This window comes from Nicrophorus vespilloides, unplaced genomic scaffold (genome assembly GCF_001412225.1).
Source record: "Nicrophorus vespilloides isolate i.1.1-1 unplaced genomic scaffold, Nicve_v1.0, whole genome shotgun sequence".
In the NCBI taxonomy this organism is placed as follows: Eukaryota; Metazoa; Arthropoda; class Insecta; order Coleoptera; family Silphidae; genus Nicrophorus; species Nicrophorus vespilloides.
The window spans coordinates 291,890-307,267 of NW_017097135.1; the positions used below are offsets into that span (position 1 = coordinate 291,890).

Here is a 15,378-nt window from a genome sequence, read left to right on the forward strand (position 1 = left end):
TATATATAAAATATTGATTATCAATAAATATAAAAAAACTATAACAAAAAATGGAAACAGTTTTCAATTATCAGTTGAAAATATTATGATTCTGACGTTGAAAATCGTAGAAATAAAAGTTGTTTTCGGTATACGTAATAAAAATTGCGTTCTTGCTAATAGTTTCGTCTTTACTAGTCGTAAATACGAATTAAAAGATCAACCACACTGTTACAACGTATTTCTGTTTTTATTGAAGTTGGCGAACTCATAAATATCGAGCACGATTTACGATTGATTTCGTAATGCTTCCTAAATTATTTTCTATTTACAAATACGTCGACCATCAACCAAAAGAGAAAACAAATTCTCTTGGACTTAAACATAAAAAATATATACTTGTTCTGATTGACTTCTGATTAAAGTTGTGTCGCGTGTGGACGTTAGCAAGGTTTAATATTAGCGGTGGTCTTGACTTTCAGACAAAAAAAAAGATGTATTTGGGGCATACGACAAGATTATAAAATTTGTTTCATGCATATCGGAGCAAAGTGGCCGATTTGTCAGATACATAATTTTGCACAAATTACGGGGTAGAAAATGCAATTACTGTTACCATACAAATGGCAAGTTAATACATTTCTCATCTACTTTCTTGTCCCGCTCCGCTTGTAATGAACTTCATTATCATATTTATTAATATCCAGGGAACGAAATGGGAAATTACATTTGTATGCATTTTTCCCTCTAGCTTCGTTGTGAAAATAGATTTTTGGCCAGACTTTAAAGAGAATGCAGTTTTGAGCGTTTGATTCACAAAAATCATAAACTAATGTAAAATTAACGTATTAATTTATTACTTATTTTATTTGTATATTATAATTATGTAAAACATTATAAACTTTTTACCTTGATCTTAATAACAAATCACAGAAATAAATAACTTTGTTGAAGCAACAGATAAAACCAATTTGCGCACAACATAGTTTGAAAAATATATAATTGAATAAATTAAATAAATTATAGATTTATAATCATTTCATTACATCTGTAATTATATAAATCTTTTATATATTCACTTAAGTTGAAATTGAAGAAATTGTAGGATAAACTAAAATACAACTGCATTCATATTTTGGGATACAATGTATGATGGATATAAAAATAAACGTATGAGGTAAATTATGTTTTATTCAATGAAAATACATAATAGATGTGTAAAACGAAATACTATTTTCATCATTGGTCATAACATAGTCTGGATATATTTAAAATGCTTAACTATAGTCAACAATTTGTTTACAAAATAAAAAAAATATATCGAAAGATTTATTGCATATGCAACTTTGCACAATTATTCGATTCCAATTAAATATAAAAGATCTAAACAAGTTGAAAATTGATTTGAATGTGGTGAAAAATAAAGAAATAGAAGATTTAATTTCACTAATCTTGGAATCGTCATAAAATTTTATTGGCAGTGGTGAACTCTAATTCAGTTTATTTTTAAATTCTTCATTTTAATTAATCTAATAATGATTAATAACAGATTTTTCTTTTAATGTACTAATTATTATCTATATCATTTAATAACTTACAATCTAATTCAACAAGTAGCATTAGTAGCTAGAATATGCAACTTTATATTTTTTTAACATTAGTATAAGATTTTGTAATATCATAATTGTAAGATCTCTTTGTTTAATTAATAGTTTAGTTTGTTTTTTTTAGAGCAAATGTATATGTCCACTAGATACGAAAAGGAAATTTAAGTACTGATTGCCATTAATTTCACGGGTTAAGTATAACGAAAAATGAATTCATATAAAAATATAAAGATGTAATCTTAACAAAAGCGCCAATAATAATTATTATTTACATTGATTTTTGCGACATCGAAGGCTTTACTTGTTTATTTGCCATTTGGTTTTTGGTTTGCAATAAGGAGATTTGCTTAAAGTCATTGTATTTAGGCGCTTTAAGCAAAAGCACTTATTGCACCCAAGATGCTGGTACCCAAAGAGGTTCTGTTTCCAGGCGATTTGCCGCGGACAGCAGTTGGCTGAAGGCTATAGCCAAATCGGCGTTCATGATCTGTTCATCGAAGAGATGTTCGTATAGGAATTCTATTCTAGCTGAAGATCTGATCATGTCGTTGAATTCCTCTTCCTGGAAAATGGTATATTTTTTAATTGTTTCTATTGGTTTATTATTGGTGTCCTGACCGAAAATCCTCTGGAATTGTTCACATCGAAAGTGGATCTTGCATGAACAGCGATTCTTGTATCCCTTAAGATGTCGAGAGGCGGCGGTCTAATGTATATTATGTAAGGCTTCAGCTGAGGCGTCCGCAACATCTTTAGAGCTTGGTAATGCGGGTTTATTATGCAAACGTAGCCGTTACTGACTAAATTTTTGACACTGTCGCAAGACGTCCCATACAGATTACCCTTATACTCCCCGTATTCCATGAAGTTGCCAGCTGCGATGTCCTCGTCCATCTTCTCCCTGGACACGAAATAGTATTCCTTCCCGTTAATCTCACCGGGCTTGATGGGTCTACTCGTATCTTTAAATGTTCAATTTAGAGTTGTTTACTAGAACGTAACAGATTGTAAATTTTCTTACAGGGTATCGGGGTTTTGTATTTGTCGGGATCGGTGTCGATGAGTCGTCTACGGAGTTCATTACGACCGATGCCCGGAGCTCCGATCAGAACTAGGGGTCGATAGATTCCCGGCCTCGGATAGAGCTTGGCGACTTCTTCGTACGTGGGAATCTGCTCCCTATCAAAATCGTCGTTCTCTGCTGTTTCATACATAATCTTTTTAGTTTTGGGTTTGGATGCGCAACGAGGGGATTTCGGGAACTGGCTGCAGGATAGCACGGGTAATGCTGAAACAGAGCACAGCCCTACGGCCAGCATGATTTCCAGTTAGTGGCGAAAATGAGTTATCTGATCTGTCGCATGCAAGCTCAATATGTACAATAGCGACACACACACAAAGCAATAGAATGAGAATGAGAGAAGCACAACAAGCGATTCTTTCAGGACACACCGAAAAGCACTGTCGGGAACGACGCTTTTGGTACCTGGCACTTCGTTTCCCTCCTTCATCATCTGCGTCCGTTCGTGGATAATTCTGCGCTCCTGCAAAGCCCTACTAGGTATCAAACCTGCCCTCATATTCCTATCGCCCTCTTTTCTAGCTTGCCACCTACAAAAGATTATATCCAAATTAATCAATATGCTTCAATCCCGTTTTCAATTACCAATATGCATCATCTTGAGATACAATATGAAGCACGTCCCCTTTCACGAAATCTAATCCAGCTTCTTTACAAGGAATATACGGATCAGTAGTTGCGTTGTAATTAAAATGAGCCCTGACCCTAACTTTACTCTCTCTCAGATTAGTTTTTCCATCAGTGGGCACTAACTTAAAGGTGATTGTACCTTCAGAATTTTGCTATAAAATACAAAACATTAGGCAAATTTTCAGGACCATACATTCCGCACTCACCAAAATACTGAGAACATCATTAGGCGTCTTACCCTCCACATTAATATTATTCACCTCAACAACTTCATCCCCGACGTGAATCAAACCAGACCTATCAGCCGCTCCTCCATGCATGACCCTTGCTATCACAATTTTTCCCGACGTCTCATCAGTTTTAATAGTTGCACCCTAAATAAATAACATCCAAATCACTCACTTCAATTACATCCACTTATGAATAGTGCATGATAGTAAAAATATCGGTGCGATTGTGTTTACAACATAGATAAACAGAAGAAGCAGAGATGAAGAGTGTAAAAGCTTCTAGGTTTGGAAAATACTTACAACTATCGGCTCAGCACTTTGAGCGCCAGTCTTCGCAAGCAAGGAAACAAATTACATCAATTCTCTTCGCATGGTGTATTTTTTTTTGTATTTTCAGTATTTTTCATGTATTTTATTTGGCTGGCTTTGAAAGCAAACACGAAATTTAACTTACCAGAGGCTCGTTGCTCTTCACTAATTGTACGATCTTTATGGTCTCTTCATCTTCGTCAACTTCCAATGGGATTTCTGGAAGATGTGGGTAGTAATCCTTTTGCGCTACAGCATCGTGTGCGCACAGTACTCCCTACGGAATATACTTTCCTCATACAAACATGATTGTTAATCGGATGGTAATTTACCTGAACATGTGGCTTTTGCAGCAGATGAAATAACTCTTTGCACTCTTCAGATATATGTGTTTTACCCGCCAGGACTTCGAGGACGTCAAACATGACGTGCATAGATGTCGAGAGCATTGGAAAGAATTTGTCGCTCGATCCATTGCTGATGATTTTATTATGAACGTTCACCAATGCGTGCAATTCCTTTGATTTTAACAGATCACTAAGGAATACCAGTTCTTCCTCAGATGAAGGCAGTTCGTTTGCTTTTTGCAGAGAATTTAATAGACGAGACAAGGCTATAACAAAATACTAAATCTGTACATTTCATAGAAAGCAAAATATATGCCAATCAATATAATGAAGTCTAATTATCTTTACATCTGCTTTAAATATATACAAGAAAAATAATATATACATCATTTTCTTTTGAAATGTCTTGACTACAACTGATTGGCTTTTACTTACAATTATTGATTGATATTGACTTTTTTAGTATTCAATAATAATGTCGTACTCTTAATAGTTAGTCAGAATATGAATTATATTATTTTCGTGGAATGTAGTATTTTTAGAATGTACAATTTCAAGCAAAAAGTTAATGATAAAACATTCTTTCGACCCTATTTCTACCACACTTTTGTGTATTTCGAACTCACCACCTTTGTATCTGTTTTTGTGATACAGGCGACCATATCCAATTATTTCAAAATATTGAAGATTATATAAGATACTTTGACAACGTAGGTTGTATTCAGCGTTAATGATTGAACGTTTAACGAACATATAGGACAAGAAACATTTTCGCGAAATACTTTTATATTCGTACAACAAACACATGTTCGGGTAACCAAAACCTTGCCGACCGATTGGCGTTACCTTTGGGAGCTAACGCTAGTGATTTGAAGCTTAATTCGGCTAACAAACAATTGTGTTTGAACGGATTATGTTCGTTAACTCAACAACTATTGTCTATTTGTTTAATATTTTCTGCTTCAGATATTTAATATCAAAAATTCTAACATTACTATGTGCCAAAATACTTCAGAAAAATAAATATGAAAATTTGTTTTTAATTTCAAATAAACTGGGAAATGTAGAAACATAAAATTAAAAAAGATGCAAAAATGAACATTTGTATATAATTGCATTGAACATATCATTGTTTATTTAATTAAAGCAAATTTACTCTAAATTAAAGTACTATAAAATGCAATTTGGAATAGCAAAAACAAATACACTTTAATAAATAGAAGTTTAACACTGTAAGTTTTTTTTTTAAATTAGTGTGACTAAAGTTTCAGCTATACATGAAATAGTCTTATGATGAGTTTCACTTAGAACAGTATATTGATGTAATTTAAATAAAGTCTCTCTCAATTATAATTTAATTTTTTTTTTAAATAATTTAACACTTAGTATATTTTTTAGATTTAAACTTCACTTAAAGGATTTATACATACTTTAAACAAATGTTTCTTATATACTAGAAGATTGTTGTAATTCATCAAATATTCTTGTATTAATTAGAAGCAACAAAAAAAATCAATTAATTCTGTAATAATAGAGCAAACAATGTTTCTTTTTATAAAATAATAAATAACATCAAACATGCACATAAAAGAAATAAAATAAATTATCAAGTCAACACATTTATTAGAATAATAATCAATACAAAAAAAAAACAAAACAAGAATGATAGAACATAACAAATTATAAAAGTGGAATGAAATGAAGACAGGAAGTTGGAAAATCCAAACAAATTGGTGGCTACTCAATGCTTACCAGGATCCCACTTTTCTTTAGTCCCATTGGCCATAACCTCACCTGCCATTCTGTGAAAACGAATTTAGTTTAGTTGAGAATATTTATAACGTAACAAGACACTCTTGAGCAACTAAATGTATGTACTACTACTAACGATTGAGCTAGCACGGCATTCGGTGCCGGAAAAAGGGCTGTTTTGTTGGCATCAGCACATTCTGTAACATGATAAGAACCAATAACCCAGTTCTATTCTCATCAGCTCACAACTTGTGCACAACAATACCGAGAAGGACGTCCTTTATTAAAACAAAACGCTGCATCGATGTCACCTCTATTCGCATGAACAGAACTCGACGCAATTCAATTAATAAATGTTTCATGCGCTATTGACTTTTTCCTCTTTTTGTGGGAAGGACGATTTTAAACGACAATCTAACTTACATCTCAAGCTATCAGTTTTACATGCAATTTTCATTGAAACAAACTTGAAGCTCTACATTAACAACTAATAAAATGTTGATTGTTTTTCATTACCTTTAATTTAAATACAACCAGGTTTGACAACTTGCAATCCATGTAAATCAATCAACCTTCAGAAAATTAGAGCTAATATGGCTGATTTCAGTTTCACCAACTAAAAATATATCCACATTATTCGAATTAATTATTAATATATATCATTTATCTACGACCTATTATTTGTGTAATAGAATTTAACTTAATTTGCTTTCAAACTGTTTAACAACTGATTACAGTTGGGTGGAAACCAATGTTACTGTTAGGAAACTATTGATTCTTTAGGTTGGCATTCTGTAATGTAAATCGCTTGATTTAAATAAAGAAAAAAGTGTTTGACTGTTAGCACGGTTGGAATTGTTTTCATATTTATCTGTATTTAAAGTTTTAAGATGAATATTGAAGCGCCTATTGTTGATGTCAAAGTCTCTTACCTGTGGACCAGTGACCCTAGTAAGATGTCATGGGCCACCCCATTGAACATAGACAATTTCATATGAATTTTATTATTAATAAGAATCACAATGAAAATGTAAGTTTACATAAGGTTTTATCAGTTTTCCACTAACAGTATTATTTGTAGGCATCAGTTATTTCAATACAATACATCATGAAAAGGATGGACAGAGGATTAGAAAGTATATATTCTCTCGGATGATTCCACCATATTATTAATATGAAGGTCTTTTATTGTTGTCAGTCCAGTACATGAACCAGCACTGATGTGATGGGTTCGGGAATGTATATTTAAAACTATACCAAAACTCTGTTCGAATACATAGAGCCTGGAAGAAATAGAGATAGTATTTGTAGTGTGTTGACAAGCAATTGCACATGAAAATATACCAGTAAGTATTATTGTATAATAAACAAATTCCAGTATATTAAATTCAATATTCCAGTACTATATATTGCATTCAGAGATTTGAATGTGCCTTCGAGTATGTTGACTCATTATTATTTGATATTCGCTTGCTGAAATTTATTATGAAGAATATTGACAATATATGGAAGGAAGACCTTGAAATTAAACAACAATAATGGAATAACATATATAATAGAACTGAATTGAAATGAAATTCTGCAATAATACATAAAATTGGCTTCAACATCTATTGCATATGAGAAACATCTTCACATTGAAATTGATACAAATGGTAGAATCAATTATGTGTGTTTAATATTATAGAATATACAGTTTTCAATACATTATTTATTTGTTTCTAGAATTATTATGATTTGGTTGAACTAGTTCAGATAAGATTAATTTAAATAATTGCTAGTTCTGAGCAGATGTATAAAAGATGTGATTAACGCTCAAAGAGAAAGACTGTATCCTTCAAGGAATCGAAATTGATGCAGCTGTTCCAAAGGGCTGTTGGTGGACAGAAAATTAGTGCTATAATTATATTTGCCATACATACCTGTATTCCTGGAATATCCTTATTTGAAGCTTATTTGTGTTCTAATGAGACGTTTAAAGAAAATGTGCTTCATTTACTAGTAATATTTAAATATAATTGCATTTATTTTGTGTGGAACAAAAACTTTCTTGTAATAATACAATTGAAAAATGTTCAAAATACAAGGACTTTTATACTATGTATCAATACATTTATTGACATGAGATTCACGCAAAGACAATTTCGTCGTTATAAGAAAAGTCATGCAAAAATTTCGAGAAAAGTATTTTTTAAGATGGTTTTGATATTAATATATCTGATAGCCCTGGCACGTGTAACATTTCTCGAACATACCTAAAGATATCGTGATCCGTTCCTGTTATTTAAAAAAGACAAATACAAGGCACACTGTCAACATGAAGATTAGCTGTGAGGAGAAAATTGAAATAGAATGCTTAAGGGGTTACGACAGCGCTGTTATTGAAATTTGAAGACAAGAAAATACATAAAGAATGATATTTAAGAGGAATATGAAAATTAGTGTGTATATTTCTTTCTTACGATATTTAAATTGTTGTATTTCATATATTTCAATTGATTAAATATTTAATATTACGAATCTTCTGAATTTATCAACATGCATCAACTGTCAGGTTTCTTTTTAACTCTATTATACTTTAGACCAAATATTTGGAAGAGAAAAGCAGATTGAAAAATAAAATTAATAATTTCAGAATTTAATTATAGATTGATGGAGAAGGCTTTGGAATCAAGAATCAAGTGGGGCTAATTATTACCTTGATGGAGTAAATCTACGCATTAGAGGTCCAAATTAAAAACGGAGACTATCATATAACACATCTAATAATTTTAATATGTAAAGTCTTCTCAATAACTATAATTATGTAATTTAAGATTACTACAACATCATCGGTGAAAACTTAAATATAAGTTGAGACTTTGGTTTAAAATTCGTTTTTTATTCATTCATGGATGATGATCTAAATAACATGCGTTAAGTTATTGGGATTTAGGAAATAATTTTAGATAAAATGATTGCAAATTAATGTATGTATGTTACTTCGTTACTTTAATTTACTGTTAATCAGAAAAGATATTTAAAAATGATTGAATAAGTAACTTTTTTTATTTATAAAGAATATAAAAATAAATTAGTTGAAATGAATTGTATCTTGAGGACAACAACAAAAAAATGCAGATATATTAAAAATGTCTATTTTATAGATATTTTAATAATAACAAAGACTGGATAATTCCAGTATTGTCTATAAGAAAATAAATGTTTGTCGAAAATCGCTGATTTATAATTCCAATTATATAATACCAATTCACCATGCTATTAGACGTTGATTGTAATATAGTAGTGCGCATTTGCTAAAGCCTCTTGTATGCGCCATGAAGACAATAACATAAAATTGCAGATTATTTAATATAATCCACCTTTTTCTTTTTACAGGTGGTTGCACTTAAGTAACTAGCGCCAATGAGGCTTTGAACGGTGACGTCATCGGCGTCGGTCAGCGTCGTTATAGTAAAACACGCCGTCTGCTCGCCATTTTCCAGCTGAATGGAAAAGTTGGAAAGTTTCCACAGTGTGGACACGCATCTGCATCGCAAAGGTATCGGTGAGTATGCAAATAAACATTGTTTTCGGCTCTTTACCATTGTTTCCATATCACTTTAATTAAGACGCCTGCGACGTCCGCAACAGTTTGTACTCTGACGACGACCACCTGTTTTTACGTCCCATATAACCTACTTACATTACAACTTTTACATCCATAAACACATTCCATTTTTGAATGTCTTAATGATTGTAATTAATAATGTTTCATAATAAGCTTATGCTCATAGAAGCTTATGTCAATTAATTATTTCTTATAAATCTTCATAATTTTAAACTGGATTAATTTAATGTTTCAATTAAAAATTTGTTCTTTAACAGAAATAATAATTGTGAAAGAAATGCGTTACAAATAAAACCCAGATAATTGCTCATTATTAAATTTGAATTAAATCAATGATCAATTATATATGCATTTTATTTATAGCTTCAAATTGTTATTATTAAAACAAACAACTAATTATGTGTCTGCTCGACGTAATTACTTTATAATGTACACATGAAATACATTTAATTTAATAATAATGTTTATTGAAATATATTAATTGATGTTTGAAAATTAAGATAAAAATTAATTCTAATTACCTGGAATTGTTCTGTTCTTATCTTTACTCAAAAATATTAATTAATTCGCGTAATTTGATGTTCTTGAAACTCAATATGCAATAGGTTTTATAACATTCTAAATAAGTGATTTCCTTGACATTTTATTGTATATTAGTTATATGTTGTTTATAAATATGAATCGGAAATACCGGACTATTTGTAACCAGTCTAATCGAGGAACATGTTTCGACAAAAATAAACAATACAAAAAGAGATTTGCCTGTATAACCGACAACAAAAAACGATGATTTATGTATAAACAATAGTTTTGTGCACAAATTTTTTTAGAATTTATTTTTAATTAAAATTCAATGCGCACTGATACCGCACTCAGCGAGATATTACTACTAATTAATATTAGGACGATAAAATTATAAATATCATTGATATTTCAATGAAAAAAGTATGAAACTTTGGAACAAGTCGTGTATTATTTTATTAAAATATTCAGTCTGCTTTCCGTGTGTGCGGTAAACGAGGCATGCATGATGATGAATTAAACGCGAATTCGATATTCGTATATATTGTTTGTTTATATAATAGTAGTATTATGAATAATAAAATAACAATATCGATAATAACATTATTAATTGGCTCTCTCAAATTTATATAAATAATTTTTAAACTGATTAATTGGCCGAACGTGTGTATTCTCCAACATTAATTAATAATTTCCAAATTACCGAATCAAAAATTTCAATACCGATGCATTTAATTGATGCTTGCTCATATATTAAATGTGTTTCTACATTCGATAATAATATCCATTATAATTATAATAAAATCATTTATTTTACGTCCTGGCATAACATAATTATCTTATAGTTGAATTAATAATCAAGTTTAGAACGAATACAAGATGACTGTTATATAACGACTTCTTCTTATCGATTCAAAAATAAAATTGAATCAAAGTATACTTTTATATAGAAATTTTCTAAAAAAATACAAAATTGTCAGTCATGAACTGATGACAAAGTGATACAACAATTAAGTTGAATCGTTGGATAGAATTCTACAATTGTCATAATATTTTTTTTTATCTTTGCATTATGAAATTCACAATATAATAGTTCATTTTCACCAATTTCTGTTCTTCAATAAACATTTCAAAACTTGATTTAAAACATTCCAAATATTGAAGTTTTGATGGAAATATTTACAAAAAAATCATAATAACTTTGTACGACGTTTCTCAACTTTTTTTCTGCGCGACTCAATACAACTTCTTGTTTGTAATTGTAGCTTTGACAGTAGGTTACAACTCCCATTTTGCAACCCATTGAATATACAGTGATCTAATATATAGTTGAACCTCGCTTAACGAGCACCTTGCATAACGAGCATTTCGCTTAACGAGTAGCGATGAGAAGAGAAGTCCCGGATTGCGCGCCTGTTATAATATTTTTAAAACTTGTGTACATATATTATGAATATGTTTCACTATACGAGTAAAAATCCGTAAATTTTGGAACGGATAAGCGAGGTTCCACTGTATTTGAATGTGTATACTTACTTGATGTGTGCATTCTGTTGATGTTCTTGTAGGGAAATGAAATGTAAATAAAATTATCCTGAATATTTTTCACTTTTGTAATTTTTATTCTTATTTACCATACAGACATAAAATAATATTGTGCATAAATGGCTTATGATTAAACAAAAAAAAAACAAACAGAACAAAAAAAAATAAACGTAGAAATAATATAATAATGAATTCAATAAATTATAATAGTGAATTATATAATATTATGTAGGTATGTAATTTATATATATATAAAATAAAAGAAAGAATAGTAACAGATAAAAAGAGAGGGTTAAAGAAAATGTAAAGTAAAGAGAGAAAGTACTTTTTTCCTATGAGAGACAGCAGAGATAGATAGACAGAGATGATGACGACTTTTGTTATTATGTTTTTTGTTTTCCTTTATTAAACTTTGCATTACAACTGGGCCATCAGACTGTTTACTAATTTGTAGCACAACTGTACTGTTTAAATATTTATTTATTGCGTACTGACTAAAGAGGCTAAACGTTATTATTTATTTATTTTTTGTCAACTTCTTCTTATCTTTCGATAATCATTAGGTAATTTGCTAATTGTTGTCTTAACCTTCCTCGCGCTAACATCGAACTATATAATTATTCCATTTTCATTCGAGTTCATTTCATTACTTTTTACTTTCTTTTAGTATACATTAAAATAAAGCTTTGACCTGAATCTGTGGTTATACAATATGTGTTATTTTTCACGTTTAATTCATTTATTTCCTAGAAAATCTAAAATGCCGATCTTCGCTTAGTATATATATATAATATTCCGTAAAAGTTGTACAAATTGTATGTATGTATTTATATTATTTAATTATTTGTTATTTTTTTTACAAGAGATATGAAAAAAGAACTTGCCATTCAGGGTGTCACCATTTCATTCACATTATTATCGAACGAAATAAATATAGAAAATAATCGAATTTTTTGTTTAAAACCGAAAAGAAAATAGTTGACTGATCAGTGGTCACACAGTTTTTCACTTTTTTTTTTCTTTTGGAAGGCACTTACTACTTGACTTTTTTTGAACACATGAAAGCCTAGTCGAAAAATTTTGAGAAATAATTTATTCTTGTGTTTTTTTTAAGGGTCCGATTTTTTCAAAATTCCGGAAATGAAGTGTTTAATTTTTTTTCTCTCGTAAAGGCCACGGTTTCGAAAAAGTTTTCTTCTCTTCATAATATATAATATACATTTTTATATATCACGCCATAACATACAAAATTTTTATAAAGTCAAACGAGCGTCCGGCATAACCCTAAAATGGCAGGAAGTCATTTTTTTTCTTCAAAATAATGTTTTTTTGTTGCTTCTGTTCCTTAAAACTTCACTACATTTACAAGTTTTTCATTTATATAAATTTTGTACATTAGTTCATATCCTATAATCTAAACAAATCACAAAAATAATTTTTTATATTGTTGGCTCAGTGATTGATTACTCCATTTAATTTTAGTACAATTTCATTACCAAAGATTTTGTTCTCCTCTTTTCTTTAAACCTACGAATGCTAGTTATTCCACTGTATCCTTCTTATTTCTCTGAAAGAATAAATGTTTGTGTCTCTTAAATGTTACGTGCTACAAGTCGTGATATTCGCAACTATGCTCTTGTTTAATTAGTCATTAATACATAAAAAACAAAGTAATCAGAAAAGGAAACGCAAAAGATTAATAAATGTCGATAAGGAAAGAAAGTAGTTTAAAACTGAATCCTCTCTTCTCTCTCTCTTTCTCTTCCAGAGGCGGCAGTTGCACTACACTTTGTACATACACAACACCTAGGTTCACTATTTATTGAGATGCTACATCGTAACATATAATATTTATGATACATTTGGCATAGCATAGCTACAAAATAGGAAATAAAACGTTGAATAACGAATCGAAACGCTTCCGAATTTACATTATACACATAACAGCTGCGTGTTTTTGTTTTCATTTCGTTTTATTTTAAAAGTAACACAATCAGGTTTTCTTCTTAAAAAGTAAACAGGTCAACCACAAACATTTCTTTTCATTTTTGAGTCCTAATAAAATTTTCTTCTTCCACTCCAATTCCCTCCTCTTTTTTTTTACAAATATAAATATATATATACTTTTTTTGTTTTAAATTTATATAAATATACAATTTTTCCAAAAGTCCAAATTTTGAGAATTAAACCTGACCTTTCCTATCCACTCTCAGAAGCTTATTACAAATTTGCTTAAACAATAAAGCGATTATTAATATTATTATTACGATATATTTTCCTCCTTAAAAAGTTCTCAATCATATATTTTATTTATTTATATATATATGTACTCCAGTGTATTAAATACCTATACAAGTTTTGTTTTTTTTTCTTCTTCATAATCATAATCTTATTTTTTGTTTGTTTAATCAATATATATATATATATAATTACAATATTTACTAAATAAATTAAAATTACAAAGAGACCAGCTGGAATCCGTTACAAATACTGATAAAGACTGACCTATTTCACAATTAATTAAACATTTCAAAACAAAAAGAAAACTTACTAAAACATAGTAATAATAAAACAATTGATTATAATTATTAAACATAGAAAAGAATAAAAGGGTTATTTATGCATCTAAATTGTTATCCGTTTTGTTTTCATGTTTGTTGCTGCTGCTGCTGAGTTTCCTTGGTGATTCCTCACATTGCGCAAGAGCAACAAGGAAACTGAACTATCCTTATATAATATATTGCACTGACATAATCCAGCGATAGTAATATTATTATGTGTATTTTCTTTTATTCTTGTTTAAATCATTATCATTATTATTTCTTTATAAATCTATCTATCTATTTAATATATCCATATAATTTTATATTGATTTGGGTAATAATATTTATGAATGCGCATCCGTACACTAAAATAAAAGACCAAACAGAATATGCTCAAAGGATCGTCGAAGAAAGATTAAACGAAATTTGAATTTTCTTTCCCTCCGAGTCTCCGTTACTCCATATATATATATCATATATTATTTACAAATTACTTGAATATCTTTCGCTTAAATTTGAGTTAACAGAGTTGTTAGTTTGTTTGTACATGAGTTTTGTGTGATTTCTTTTCGTTTCGCTACCTTATTTTGTTTTGTTTCAAACATGAAATGACTTTGGTGTGTATTTTTTTCGTATAACTTCATTATTTTTTATGCTTGTTTGTTCAGTTGCTTTACCGAGTTCACGTTATTTTTAGTGCTCACAACAACAAAAGTTAATTAATTACACGTCCTTACGCACGAAAAGAAGATAAAATATACATTACATAAGACTAAACGATATAACAATATTTATACAGTGAATTCTGTTTTAGCGTTTCTTAACAATAAATTAAAATTAATTAAAGATTCATAGCATCTGCACACTTTCACAATTAATAAATGCATTTCGTTAAAAGTAAGTTTATTAAAAGTGAAAGAATAAACAAAATTATATTAAAAATATAAATTAAATTTAAAAAAATAAAACAAAACAAATATACACAACAACAAAACAAACGGTGTTTTTTTTTGGGGTTGTTTTCTTTTATACAGGTTTTCGTATCTTGTTTACTCCATTATCTTTTTAATAACTTTTTTTTGGGGGATAGTAATTTGTTACGTGTACAGGTGCCTGGGTTATGTATTTTTTTCGTGTTTACTTATTTTTTTTTCTTCTGCTTAATTAAATCCTATTTAGAATATCGTATTTATTGCATTCTTTTCCTCTTCGTCCAAGACTCT

At 29.7% G+C, this 15,378-nt stretch overlaps 1 protein-coding gene and 1 long non-coding RNA gene across 7 annotated transcripts; one reads left to right on the forward strand and one right to left on the reverse strand.

The window, feature by feature from the left end:
* Window positions 1–1,585: 1,585 nt before the first annotated feature.
* On the reverse strand, window positions 1,586–6,687 carry LOC108559072 (MAGUK p55 subfamily member 7). Of its 5 annotated transcripts, none has more exons than XM_017916205.1 (12): window positions 6,201–6,431; window positions 6,072–6,132; window positions 5,936–5,985; window positions 4,169–4,449; window positions 3,982–4,113; window positions 3,828–3,857; window positions 3,504–3,671; window positions 3,253–3,449; window positions 3,073–3,197; window positions 2,608–2,892; window positions 2,205–2,548; window positions 1,586–2,148 (listed from the first exon to the last, which is right to left on the reverse strand). In XM_017916205.1, the coding sequence occupies exons 1-12, from the start codon at window positions 6,295–6,297 to the stop codon at window positions 1,972–1,974; spliced, it is 1,947 nt and encodes a 648-aa protein (XP_017771694.1). In that variant the 5' UTR covers window positions 6,298–6,431; the 3' UTR covers window positions 1,586–1,971. The 5 variants fall into 5 exon arrangements, with proteins under 5 accessions (XP_017771694.1, XP_017771695.1, XP_017771698.1 ...); XM_017916209.1 differs by lacking the exons at window positions 6,072–6,132; window positions 6,201–6,431 and adding exons at window positions 6,452–6,551; window positions 6,610–6,687 and having other exon boundaries at window positions 1,588–2,148; XM_017916208.1 differs by having other exon boundaries at window positions 1,588–2,148; window positions 2,608–2,784; window positions 6,201–6,430.
* On the forward strand, window positions 6,678–9,612 carry LOC108559075. 2 transcript variants are annotated; one of them, XR_001890926.1, is made up of 4 exons: window positions 6,678–6,965; window positions 7,017–7,281; window positions 9,314–9,482; window positions 9,547–9,612. It is a non-coding gene; the product is annotated as an uncharacterized LOC108559075 (long non-coding RNA). The 2 variants fall into 2 exon arrangements; XR_001890925.1 differs by having other exon boundaries at window positions 9,314–9,600.
* Window positions 9,613–15,378: the final 5,766 nt, after the last annotated feature.

Coding starts and splice junctions, on each gene's coding strand:
- LOC108559072 (XM_017916205.1), bottom strand. CDS start 6,297: ATGAAACATTTATTAATTGAATTGCGTCGAGTTCTGTTCATGCGAATA. Junction 5,986..6,071: donor AATGCCGTGCTAGCTCAATC/GTTAGTAGTAGT, acceptor TCGTTTTCACAG/AATGGCAGGTGAGGTTATGG. Junction 3,198..3,252: donor TCTCAAGATGATGCATATTG/GTAATTGAAAAC, acceptor AATCTTTTGTAG/GTGGCAAGCTAGAAAAGAGG.